Genomic DNA, 14,267 nt, shown 5'->3' with positions numbered 1-14,267 from the left:
ACTGAGGCCGCTTGTTCCACCTCAGCTAAAATTCACCTTGTCTTTCGTACCAACCAGTACTCCAAAAAGCAGTAATAAGACAGTTTATTGAAGAAAGAACATATAAAAAGGGAAAATCACCAAAAGGGATAAGAAAGGCAAAATCCAACAGGCATTCAGAAAAGGTAGTCCATAAGTAAAAAAACAAAAAACAAAACACACACACACACAACAAAGCTGGTGAGAACATTTCAAAAGCAATAATTCAAATAATCCAAAAGGTACAGGAAAACAAGAGTTATAACATGAGCATATGTCCAGGGAAACAAGAACCAAAACATGAACATAAATCCAGAAAACACACAAATCTCGACTAAAACATGAACTGGAAACAGAACTTGAGATCCACACTATCTAACAGTGTTGCCTGATCTGAATTCTCAAAGAAATGATTTAAGGGCATTTATTTGACCTTAACTTTCTGGCTTGTGTGACTTTCTTTGTGCTTCCTTCTCATGGAGCCTTTTGGATTTCCTGAGCTGGATGTTTTCCTCCCTCAGATCAAGCCTCCCCTGTTCAACATACCTGCTCTCTCAGGCAAGCTATCTTGGCTTGGACTTTCAAGCCCTGTCTCACAGACAGAAGCTTGATCTAAAATCCCTTCATTTTCCTCAGTGAAAGAACCCCCCCCTCCTCACCCCTGCTCTCCCAGGCCCTCCAGGCTCTGGAATCCCAATCCCCATATCTAGCTGAATCACCTCACTGCTTAGAAATAGGAAATGATCCACCTATTCACACTGGCACATTGGCAAAATTTTATTTATGTGAGACATGGATGTCTTAAGCAGCTTTTTCCTGTATTAAGGCAAATGGAACCTGTACATCATGTGGATGCCATGAAGACTATTCACTCACAAAGTGATTCATTTGGCTCATGTAGGTGAACCCTAGGAATCTGCTCAGTCCTTCAGGGCAAATTTGTGGTAAGTTAGAAGTGTACAATAAAATCAGCTGGAGGACCTAGAAAATTCCTAAGGAGGACATATTTTGTCAGACATAGATGGGTGAAATCATGGGTAGCAGTCCCATAGATACAGGGGTCAAACTGTATATTAATATGCTGAGTAAAAGCAGAATTTCATGCTCTTTTATTCTTGTTAGTAAGTATTCTTGAGATACTTCATATAATAATTTTCTTTTTACTCAGTACTTTGTATGGTTCAGTAATATCTCTGTCTTAATAGTCTCTTTTGGAACTTTTCAGCATAGTGTAAATGTGACTTTTATAATGTTTGGGCCCTTTTCAGCAACATTTGTGTTTTTCTGCCCCTCCCCATCTCCCTTTTTAATGAAAATAAACCCACCCTGGCTTGAAGCAACACAGCAGTACTAATCAGCAAGTGTTTTTGGCAGCAAGCAGCAATGCGGACACATCTGGAGACCCAACAGGAAGTCATTCCTTGTCCAAGTAACTTTGCTGTACAAGAGGCCTGAGATATAGCAACAGGATATTTCTGTGAATGTAGAAATAGACAAAGCTGTTTTACTCTTTTAGTCATTCAGAGAAATGACACCATTATAATGAGCAATTAATACTCATTTTATATCACTCATGCTCCTTTCCTGCACAATCAAAAGAAATATTACCCCTTTTAATCATAAACATCGTATCAGCTACATCTTTGTGTTAAACATACCAGGCATATGCTGGTCACTCTCTGTTGATATTAGACCCAAGGAAATCAGAAATGGGTATAAAAGCACCAGAGCTCTTTCCCACTATGAAGAAAAACACTGTTTGTAGGAATCTTGGATTCTCCCTGCAAGATATAACATCATTAGATGAGTAATATTGCCCATTGTAAGACACTTCTACTCCAGTTGAGGCACAGAGCCTGCCAGCTTCCATCACATGACTTAGATCAACTTCTGGCAGGACTGTGTGCCTCTATTGGAGTGGCAGCATGGTAAAGGGCCATGGTGGCAACACAAGAGGTTTCCCATCTATATATATAAAAGAGTGATGGCATCACGGCAGCGGACAAAACAACAAAAGTAAACACCCCACAACCTCGAAAATTGACAGCACAACCATGCCTCTAGGTTGAAAGACAAAAGAAAACAAAAGAAAACAAAAAGAAAAGAAAAATAAAGTCCTAATTAGAGGGAGAGGAATAATTGTTTTTATCCAATTGCTGCCAGTTAGAAGGCTAAGCTCTGTTCACGTGGTCTCCTAGCAACCCACTCAGCCCAGGGGACCCTTTACCTTAACTACCACCTCAATACTTTATTTCCCATGCCACCAGACTTTGCCACAGCAACGCGTGGCCAGGCACAGCTAGTGTTTCATAAGAAACAACAGGGGGAAGCCGGGTGGCAACACTTTCTCCCATGGGATGGGGTTAGGGGCAAGGTGGGTGGTGCGGGGTGCTGGGCAATGGGTTCTCAATGCCCCATGCTGGATTTACCACATTCCGTGACAAATCCAAGAATAAATTTGATTAGGTCCATAGTTTGCCCTTGGAAAATAACGAATTGAAGGTGTTTACAGAATGCCAGAGTGGATAAACCATGTTGAGGGATACAGCCGCTGGGTGAGAAAACTATATTGGACATAGCCTTTAGTTTTATTTATTAATAAAAATGCCGACTAGGGGCAAAAATACAAATCAATACCATTAGGTCTATAAAATCATTGCATTTCGCGTTAAGAATGAGAATATGCATTTGTTAATAAATTGCACAGCCTAACACGTTTATTTTGGTTTCTTGGTTATTAGGCCTGTTCTTGAGGTTATTTGGGGCAGTGATTCAGAAAATTGCATTGGATAGGCTGCATCAGCTCTAGTTTCTTAGATATGGTTTCCATGATTTTCTATGGGTGAGCAGATGGTGACTGACTAGTAGATGTCCTATTATCTATATTTCCAAACCTATTGCTGATAAGGGAAAGGTGGTGCCAGTAGGTCAGCAATACCCAGAAGTAGGACTAATATTTGAGGCACCAAAATGTGTGTTGGTCAGTGTTTTCTACTGTAAGTGACAGCCTTGTTACCATCTAACCAGAGCTTGAAAAATTACATTTTGGTGAAGGGTGTCTATTAGAGTGCTAAGGGATTCAAAGAGTTTGTACTCTAAAAGAGTAATTCTTCTAAGCTGTGTGTTTAATATTGCTAGCAGACACCTGAGGTATTAAATGACATTAGAAAGTAGCTCTGTCTTAACAGAACAAAGTTTTCTGCTAACGTGCTTGTTTCTGAGGCTGGACTTTATTTAAGGAGGTCTGCAAATTGCTCTATTTTACTCCATTACTCTGCTTATCCCTTATTGTACTCTGTAGTACTATGCTTTAGTAGGGATAAAGAACCTTTTAGATGAGGTTGAGAACCACTGTTTTAGACCAATATCAGCATAAGATGAATCCAAGAAGGTTTAGGGGCATTTCTTATCATTTTCACCAGCTGCAGCGTGCCAGATAGAATGATGACATGGATGGTCAGAAGTGTTGCTCTGGTTGTGGTGCTATGATGATATACACTTTACAGAGAGGTCAGAATAGTGACATAATAGGGATTGTAACTCAGTGCAACAATGGGTGAAAATAAAGGATATATACCACAAGAAAGAGCAGAGTACATATTAAGGCATGGTATTATAAAGAATGGGGGAAACTTACTGTTTAGTTTAGCAATAGGGTTTATTTGAAGTCTACAGTTTAAAGTCTGCTGTATCCCTGCTGCTACTGGAGGGATAAAATGGTACAGGAAATACAGAGACTTTAAACAAAATGGAACCAATTTCTGTTCCAAAAAAAGTAGCAATTCAATAGCAACATCTCCTGATATAAAAATAGGGTGGTGTGTTTGTTTTTTCAGGTGCTCAAACTTTTAAAGTACAGTAATGTGGTAGGATGCAATATATTCCCCGACAGAAATAGTATGCTTGATTTAATCTCTGGAGAATAATGTCTGTCCCTTGTTTCTTTCCCCCAGCATTCCCCCAAAGCTGATCACTATTGCACATCTGCATAGTGTTCAGCATTGAAAATCACCTGTTAAATTGCAGTGGGGTTTCTATTAAATGCAAGTAGTGTCACTTAAATTATTATAGTTGTGCTTAGAAGGGGATAGTCCTGTTGCTTTTTAGCACTGACCACAGCTGCCACTTTTCCAGCTGGAAGTTTTCTGTGGCACTTTCCCATTTCGAGGTATTTTTGAATTCCCACCTGAATCATGTTGTACTCATTGTTGCTATGGTGCAGTGATCCTTATGTAATGCAGTTGGGCGTGTACCACATTGTTAACCATATAGTGCAGGGTCTTTGCATGTGTTTCTAAAAATCCCCAGCACTCCTAAAGTCATATTTGTCTAATAGCAGTAATACGATTTTAACTTTTAATTTTACAGCAGTGTTTAGTGCACTCAAAAGGGCCAAATGGGTCCCTAGTCCCACTGCTTTTGCTGATATAAGCTCTCTCCAATTTATTAAGAAATGTAAAATTCAGGTTATTCTGTGCTGTGAGACCTTGGACTTTCCATCCACCCTTTTTTAATTATTTCTTTCTCAGTCCCTCCCCTTTGTTCCTCAGATGATTTATATCCAAGTCTCTTGCTAAAATGCAAAAACTGCACTCAGTACTAATTCTTCATGTAAAAATACTGGATCCTTACAGACACAAATGTTAAATATCTTTTATTGAGTAGTATTTTGGTTTTATAGTTTAATTTCAGAGTTTGGAAGCATCTACATTGTAGAAATAATGCACTTTGACATCTTTTTAACTGCTATGGCTCAATATTGTGGAAACATAGAATTTTTAATTTAGAGACTTATCAGCACTCTTTGGTAGAGAGGGCTAAAGATCCTGTAAATCTAAAACACACAGCCAGTAGGAATTGTGGGAGTTGATGTCCAAAGCACCTGGAGGTCTGAAATTTGCCCATGCCTGATGTAGAAGATGTGTGCCTTCAATTATTTTTTTATTTATGGTGACTCTAAGATAATGCTATCATTGTGTTTTCTTGGGAAGATTTGTTCAAAGAATGCTTGCTGCTGCCTTCTTCTGAAAGAGTTACTTAGTACATTTTCATGACCAAACAGGAATTGAAACTCTGGTCACCAAAGTCATAGTCCAACACTCAAAGTTAAGTCTAAATTAGTTTACATGAAAACATTGTTTGGGATTGTGTACGTTGGCATTCTAAAAACTTTACTTTCAAAAACAGCAGATGTGAACTAGCATTATATTCTACAATATAATATGGGAGGAGCTCTTCTTGGCCAAAGCCTGGTTGTGGGATGCCCTCCCCTTGAAGGTCAGCCTGGCACTGTTTTTTCCCCTTTGATACCAAGTTTATACAGTTATTACATAATGATTCAATTATGTGTATTATTCTACATGTTTTGCCCTATATTTTAAAATGTTCCAATTGATGTTATGGTAAACTGCCCAAAGATCTTGTGATAAGGAGCAATATAGAAATGGAGTAAATAAAACAAAAATATAGAAGCTACTAATACTTTGTGTATTTGCTACATACGTACAGAATATTTGTTACATACGTTTACCGAGCTATAGAAACACATTCAAATACAATCAGCTCTCCATATTCATGGATTCTGCATCCACAAATTCAACAATTCATGACTTAAAAATATTTTTTTCAAAAATTCCAAATAGCAAACCTTGATAGTATATAATGGGATTTGAGCATCCACTTACTTTAGTATCCACTAAGAATCCTGCAATGACACATAAGCAGATACCAAAGGCCCACTGTAGAGTCAAATAAATTTGAGCATGCATTTTTGTTAATCTTTGGGAATGGCATGAACAATATTATTTCCATTCTACAATCAGGTATAAAACCTTGAATGCTCCTTGAATCCCTAATTGAGGGTGACAGGGGCCTAATCTTTACTTCTGGCAATTGCTATTTCTCTCTTCTCCCGCACGTTCCCTCTCTCTTTCTGAGTTATTACATTTCCTCTGAGACAAACCAGTTGAGAAATTATAGGAAAAAGCCATTATTTTTGTTTAGGACTCTGCTAATAGATTGGGATTTTGCAGTTTCCTTTTCTGACCTTCCCTTGAAATATATTTTTGTCCTGCCACATCACCAATGAAATCGGACTTCATGTCCTGGAGAAAAATATTGGGAAAATTATAACAAAATATGTTTCTCACATATTGAGAAATTCCGATAAGACAAATCTTGGACTGATGATGATCTTGCATTTAATTGTGCATTAAATTTGGTTAACATAGAAAATACCATTTCCCATTCAGAAGTCAGCATTTTCTGCCCAGAAGACAGTATTTGTGTGTACAAATATTTTATGAGCAGAACATCTGTTTTCTATATGAAATAATCATGTTTGAACAATAAGCCTAAATTATGAATAGGCATTAAAAACTAATTTTTGAAGACTTTTTCACAATAGTAAATTGTTAAAATTGATTCCTTCAAGAAAAAAATTAGCGAAGAGTTATGTCCCTAGTTCTGATACTAGTTTGAAGTTTTGCCATTTCTGACATTAAATTTGTGCTCATGTATTATCTTTGTAGGGACTGTTCTGTTTGTCTTATGTAAAATGCAGAAGGCATTGCTGGCAAATGCTTACATCACATTGTAGAATAAACAACCAAATGCATCACTGATCTTGCTGGAATTATTATAAGATCCTGTGAAGGAGGTACCCAAATTGGGTAAATGTGCAAACACATTGGTGGCAGTAAGGTTTGTAGCACTGTGTTTCCATCTATGCTGTAAAGAGTATATAGTATTTGTATTTTAAAATACAGCATGATATTTTCTTGAATACTGTATTCTATCAGTGGATCTGATAAAGTAGATTGAATACTTGAAAACAAATGAGGCCACAAGACTCCATTTTCCCCTTTCATTCCCTGCTTTTGATGGATGTGTACGTTATTCTTGAGGTTTTTTTTTCTGGTAGAGGATTTATGTGTAAATAAATAAGTAGTATTAAACACATACTGGCCCATCTTTTGATGATAATGCAAACAAAACTAAAGGATTACTATTCTTAATGTTGCTGTCTTACATTTCTAGGCTGGTGGAGAGCAGAATCAAGGAGCTGTTTTTCTACGTGAGTTTACATTAATAAGGAGAGAGAGCCTCAATGAAGATTTCCTTTCGGATTTACTGAATAACCACAAAATTGAAGATACGGTAAGACTGTCCTATATTTATTTTGTGTATGTTGTACATAACAGGTAGCCATTGGCAAATTTTTATATATTATATTCTAAATGGTGAGATAGAGGATTCAGAGCCATTAGGAATAATAGGAACTCAGCCCATGTTTGGAATTGCTTTTGTTGGCTGACACTTCTTGCTTCCTCTCAACCTGGTACTCCCAATAATAGACATATTTGATTTGGAGTATTTTTGAAGGAAAATCGAACTAGCTGAAGGCTACATGGGCCCCAGAGCCAATAAACAAGAGGGTAATTGCATTCGACTCTGGCTTCTTTACTGGGAAGTCAGGATATCAGAGAGTTCTGTGGCACCTTTGAGGCTGGCTAGCATGGCTCAAAGCCAATAAGAGAGAAAGATAATCAAACAAAGGATGGAGTGGAACTAATGCATCAGTACAAGGTTATTTTAAATATAAAGGAGTGATACTGTTCCATAAGTCTTGGATATTCTGACTCCAAGGTCCCACTGGAAGAAGAAACCATTCTGTTGGACTATATGCCCAGACAAACTCTAATCAGTATTGTCATTGGTAAGGAATACTACAAGTCGAAGTCTGACAATACCTGGAGGGGAATAGTCCTTTCCATTCCAACTCTAGAAGTGGCAATATAATGCAGCATTTAAAAAAAGTTTTGTGTCTTTTGTTAATGTATTACTATGTATCACTTCTGTTCTAGAGCAGATAAATCCAGCTAGGATTAACTCCAGTGAGCCAAGTGTTTATGACAGGGATTATTTCAGTAATCATTACTCTGAAATCAAAACTTCTGGTCCATATTTTTCAATGTTTGTTTTTCTGGAATTTTACTGGCAACTGTATTTTTGGGAGGAACCTAACCATATTTTCTTTTCATTATTTAACTGATCATATCCTCAGGATGATTTAAGGATGGGCAGAGTCTTGCTGATGGAATAACGTTTTTGTAGCTAGCCAAAAAAAGAACTCAAGTATAGCAGTCAGAACAATAGCTCATTATTTCCTTCGGTATACTGTATGTTGAGGCAGTGGCTTTTTCAAAATTGTTGCTTGAGACAAGATGTTGCCTTCCTCCCTTCCATGTGCAGATTTTCTTTGTGACAAAACACTGTTTACTGTCATGCCTTAGGGCAGCGAGTTAGCTAAAGGAGTGCAAAGCAGGTTAAATAATACCCACACATTGCCAATTCTGGGGTGCACACTAATTTATTGAAATATTCATGCCAACAAGATTTGAGGAAATCAAAATTTATTTTTCTTTAATGCCTGTGTGATAATGTTGCCAGGTTTCCAAAATAGCAACAAGAGACATTTAGGATTGAGTATCCGGAAATAGTTATTAACATGTTTATGTTCTATTGAAATACCAACTGAAGCTTTTGATTTCAATTAATTTAGCAATGTATTTCTAAATGAAATTAGCATATTGTCTTCATCCATAAATTACATGATGTATACATTTCTGCCTTTATTAAGAATCCATGCTTAAAAACCAAGACGTTTTTGCATCTTGTTCAGTCTACATAAAATAAAAAGCTTTTTATCCTTCAAATAAGGAGCATCCCTTATAATAAGGTGCACCTGCCAGCCCAATATAGGACAGGTTTTCTATTTCTCAAATAAGGGACATTCCTCATAGTAAGGGACCTGGCAACTCTAGTGATAAACTGACATTTTTATTGTTTACAAACCGTGTTCCTGCTATTTGTGAAGTAAAACAAAATGTTTTCTAATGTAATTCTAATGTGAGGTATGATATAATTTGGGAAAAACAGTTGGCTAGAGTGTTAGAGAAATTAAGTGGATCCGTCAGATAAATCTTGCTTAGGTCAAAGAAGACTGGTTAACAGAAGACGATGGGAACATTAAACAGTTCTTTGTGTTTGTCGTAATTAATCTGCTTTCCAGCAAACCATCTCTAGGATTCTCACAATCCCACCCAAAAAGTTCATGTATCGGGCAAAATCAACACTTTGTTTTAACTGAGTGTATAAATTCATTAGTGAAAGTTGCATGTAGGATCAGCAATGTTCTGCTGCCAAAACAATAAAGATTCTTTGTAAAGATTATACAATTAACTTCACTGTGATTAATGATGTGCAGCCTGAATCAATGTGTATCAAGTGCCACTATGCCATTTTGCCTAGACTAACAGGCAACCTCTTTGTAAAGCTTTGTATCTGTTTTGTTGATTTGGCCCTTTTTCTTGGTCTTGTGTCTGACTACAAGTACTCTGTAGTGATACTACCTTATAAAGTATTCATTTTCAGTGAGTAGTTTATATTACCATTCAATATAGTATTATTGATAAGAACTGTTTCTTTAAAATTGTGGTAATGCACACCTTGTATTTCAGTTAGAAAAGGGCATTAAATAATCAAGTTAATTGAAAATGTATACACGATTGTTACTTTTACATTCAATCAGGTAAGAAGCAATCCATAAATCTTACCTGGTTCAATTTAGAAGTAACAAACATTTTAACAGTTTTCTAATTTAAATGTTTCCTACTTACCTAACATCAAAACTGTGTCCTTGTTCTAATTGTGTACAAAACTGTGTCCTAGTACTTATTCTGTACTAAATCCTGTGAGGAATTTGTATGCAAAAGAGTAGCTGGGTTTTTTTTAACTCCACAATCCCTGGGGATACCGTATTTATGTGAATCTAATGCACCATAGAATCTAATGTGCACCTCCATTTTCAAAACCCTGAAACAAAAAAATGTATTTGCTGATGAATATAATGCACAGCAGCATTACAGTTGCTGCCTTCTTAGAATTTCCTCTTTAAAAACAAAAGTGTTAGACCACCAACGCTTCCAGCAATGGAAAAGAAAACCTTGAGGTGCATTGATGCTGTAGAATTAATCCACTATAACTGTCTTAGTTCAATGCTATTGAGTAGTGAGTGCTGTAGTTTAACAAGGTCTTGGGCCTTCTCTGCCATAGAATACTGGTGCTTCACCAAACCAATGAGGCCTAAGATTGCATAGTATTGTGACCATGCCATTAAATTAGAGATGACATCTCTCAAATAGGAGCCCCAGGTCTTGAAGCAGCTTTCCCTTTGGCTTTTGGCTCAGCACTAAGATTACCATATAATGCAAATCTTGCACCTTAATTTTGGCAAGGCGATTTATCTTAAAAAGGTGAGCAACAGATTCAAGTAAATACAGTAGTTCGATTTGCACCATAGGTAACTTTAGGTAGATATAGTTTTACTCATACTATCAATCATACATGTAAAGGTGTTTCTTTGGTCAACTATCGTATTTTCTTGAGTATAATGTGCCATTGGTTGTAATGTGCACCTCAGGTTTGAAGGTACACATTGCAAAAAAACAACATTTGTTGAATGTAATGCACAGCTTCCCCTTGCCTGTTTTTCTGTTTTTCTGCTGCCCATCTCAGAACAACTGGCAGGTGAGAGGAAGCTATGCCCCTCCATCAGGCTGAGGTTAGCGAACCCACCAGGCTTGGCCTGATGGATTGGTGGTGGCTTCCCAATTAAGACCTCAATCATGAGACCTTCAAAACCAAGGGGGAGGGAAGCCATCCCCTCCATGAGGCCATGGCTGGTGAGTTTGCCTGTTAGAGGGGCACAGGGAGGTTTATGTACGCAATTCTAACATATCATCAAATCCAATGTGCACCTCACTTTTGACTATGTAATTTAGCCAAAAAAGGTAAACATTTGATCTTAGTATATATGGTATATTTATAAACTGCTCTGAAAAGTTTATCAAAGTATTATTAGGAAAGCATTAAGAGAGCAAACATCTGCAGATTTTATTAGCTTAGAATTCCAAGTGTACACAAATATATTGTTTACCCAAAGATACTAGAATGTCAGTAATATTACAAACCCATGGTCAGAAAATTTTAAAAATGAAGGAACTTTAATTTGTGAAATATTTTAAGCTTCATATTTAATTATTTCCAAGATAGCTGTAAACATTTTTTCAATTACTATTAAGTTGGGGTGGGGTGGCACAGCGGGTTTAACCGTTAAGCTGCAGAACTTGCTAACTGGAGGGTCGGCAGTTCGAATCCGCAGCATGGGGTGAACTCCCATTGTTAGCTCCAACTTCTGCCAACCTAGCCATTTGAAAGTATGCAGATGTGAGTAGATCAATAGGTACTGCTTCGGCGGGAAGATAACAGTGCTCCATGCGGTCATGCCAGCCACATGAGCTTGGAGGCATCTATGGATAATGCTGGCTCTTTGGCTTAGAAATGGAGATGAGCACCATCCCCCAGAGTCAAACTCGACTAGACTTAATATTAAGAGGAAACCTTTACCTTTATCTAGTATTAAGTTGAAAAGTGTGATTTCATGGCATTATAGAAAATAGTATGACAAAAAACACATTCCAGACAGTTAACTTTTTAAAAAGCTATTATTTAACCCTGAATCACTGAATCAGGATGATAAATAATCAGACAATTTGTGATAGAAGCAGTAGCTACATAGCCCTTTGAAGCATCTTATCTAGTTTTCAGAAAGATCTACAAAGTTGCAGTTGGGGGCAGCTTTTCAAGGAGAATTAATCCTGGATCACATTAAGAGTAGTGAATGAGGAATCAGCCCAGGATGGTTTTGATTATTCACTCCCTCGCCCCCAACATCTACAGAGGTAGAAGAAAGTCCTGACCGTCCAGTGGCAATGAACCTCATCTGACACTATTGGATGGCTAATTTTACTGACCCCCTCCCGTCCTCATCTTAGTGGTGCTCAGCAGGCCTGACTTATGTCAAGCCAGTCACTCATCATGTGGATTGAGTGATTGGGGTGCTAGAGTGATACAGAAGGGTGGGGAGGACGAGAAAAGGAATCGCTCCTTCTTTTCCTCTCTCCCTTCTATGATCATTCCAGCTAATGTCATTTCACGTAATATGTGACTGACACTATTCATGTTACACCTGCTTGACTGTACAGGAGAGAGGCAGCCAATGCCATCCAGTATCTCAAGGCAGTATCAGAGGAATATCAGCAGCAGAGAAACAATAAGACAACACTTAATTCTATTTAATTAACAGAAATATGTGAATGGGAAGAAAAATAACTACAGTTTGAGAGGCATTGTGAGAAGAATATTTATAAGCAAATGACGTGCATCTAGACTGATGATGTATCATTCCAAATGCAGTTACTTCATTTTTAAATGAGAAAAACCACATTTATAGCCCAGAGAAGTTGTGTCTTAAAGCACTGAGCTGCTGAACTTGCAGACCGAAAGGTCCCAGGTTCAAATCCCGGGAGCGGAGTGAGCGCCCGCTGTTGCTCCAACTTCTGCCAACCTAGCAGTTCGAAAACATGTCAATGTGAGTAGATTAATAGGTACCGCTCCGGTGGGAAGGTAACGGTGCTCCATGCAGTCATGCTGGCCACGTGACCTTGGAGGTGTCTATGGATAACGCCGGTTCTTCGGCTTAGAAATGGAGATAAGCACCAACCCCCAGAGTCAGACATGACTGGACTTAACGTCAGGGGAAACCTTTACCTTTAATCAATTTAAATAAAAATGTAATTTATTCTTCTAAATACAAATATTTATGTGATCCATATTGTAAACATATTTCCATATTTAATGGCTCAGAAATGTTTAATCTAAGTTCAGAATTGAGAAGCAACACCATTTTTACTATATTGCTATCAGCAGTATACTGACCAAGAAAAGTATTTGCTGATGAAGTCACAAAGAAGCATATTAACTTTATTCGGAAGATATGCTTCAGATTTCAGAGTCAGGTCACTGTATAATTGGTAGTCATGGACAAACTGTCATCTCCATTGTTTGGCTATGACTGAACCATGCTCATAATTATCAGGAGAAGGTAATTTCCACGGTGTGGGCAAGAATAATTGCTCTGTCTTTCTGAAGACTGCCTCTGTTTCTTCTTGCCAGCTCCAGAACTAGACCCAGTCACAAGATAATTTTGGCAAATGTAGAACTTGAATTCCAAGCTATGTAGTGTAATTTTCTTTTCAGCAGGAATATCTTGGTTGGCTGTCTAACCAGGTGCCTGGGGTGGGTAGGTAGGGATAGTAGTATGTATCACATATATTTTTTAAAAAATCACGAAGCCCACATAAAAAGAAATTAAGTGTTAGGAAAGGGTCAGGCAAAAAGTTGGAAGGAAGGGAGTCCGGGAGCATCTAGAAATATTTGTGAAGGGAAAGTTAATGATAAAGGATACAATGCAAGAATAAAAACTCACCTGTGGCTGGGAATTGAAGGAGAGCTGTGCAAAGCTGTACATTTGCAATATCACAGGACTTTGTTACACCCCTAGGCAGTGAGAGCACTGAAAACCAACACAGAGACCAATAACAAAATAATATCTTTATTAAAGCAAATAAAGTTCCAAAAGGAAATAAGCAGCAAAGTTGAATAAGCAGTTGACCTTTCAGAAAAGATCAAAATTAGTCCAATAAGTGAAAGTCTTATGTCCAATATTAAAGTCCAAAGTCCAGAAACCGAAACACACTCAAACTCGGCTCGAGTATTGAGTGGGGAAAAGGATCAAAGAGGCAATAAGAGTTCTCTGGAGTAATTGTCCAAAAGCAGGATTTCAAAGCAAGGTATGAACTAGATGAACAGGAGCTGAAACGCAGTCCAAACTTGGGCAAGGAGGTAGACCGGCACCCGGTCTACTCAAGAGTAGCACACCTTCAAGCCACTTGGATTCCAAGAGCTAGAGACGATGATGCTTCCTAATCAGAAGTAAAGTTGACACCACGAAGGAAAGTTCTCAATGCCATACTTTTATTGAAGTTCATAAGCTCCCCCAAACCAGGTGCCTGATTCCCAAAAACTTCCCAAGAGAACTGACCTTGTCACAGTCACCGCGCCAGGTGTCTAACTCCCAAATTCTTCCCAAGAGAACAGGGCTTAATCATAGTCACCACACTCCGCTAATCTGGCGCTTCTCTGCAAGCTTTGACTTTGCAATCTCTCTGTTTGCACAAATGCCCTACGATCAAACACTAAACCTTCCAGAGAATCTGGGAGAGCCGGCACAGTTTCAAGGGCATCCTTAATTGGCTCTGGCTCGGAGATGTCAACATGAGGCATCT

At 38.0% G+C, this 14,267-nt stretch overlaps 1 protein-coding gene across 1 annotated transcript in view; it reads left to right on the top strand.

Moving 5' to 3' along the window:
• Positions 1-14,267, top strand: part of adamtsl1 (ADAMTS like 1) — a 671,866-nt gene that overhangs the window by 107,508 nt on the left and 550,091 nt on the right. Inside the window, exon 2 of the mRNA XM_062971884.1 lies at positions 7,057-7,176. Within this exon, the coding sequence (XP_062827954.1) occupies positions 7,057-7,176 (120 nt within the window). The remainder of the gene's footprint in view (positions 1-7,056; positions 7,177-14,267) is intronic.

This window comes from Anolis carolinensis, chromosome 2, assembly GCF_035594765.1.
Source record: "Anolis carolinensis isolate JA03-04 chromosome 2, rAnoCar3.1.pri, whole genome shotgun sequence".
In the NCBI taxonomy this organism is placed as follows: Eukaryota; Metazoa; Chordata; class Lepidosauria; order Squamata; family Dactyloidae; genus Anolis; species Anolis carolinensis.
The sequence above is the reverse complement of the archived record's forward strand: the minus strand, read 5'-3'. Positions and strand labels throughout refer to the sequence as shown.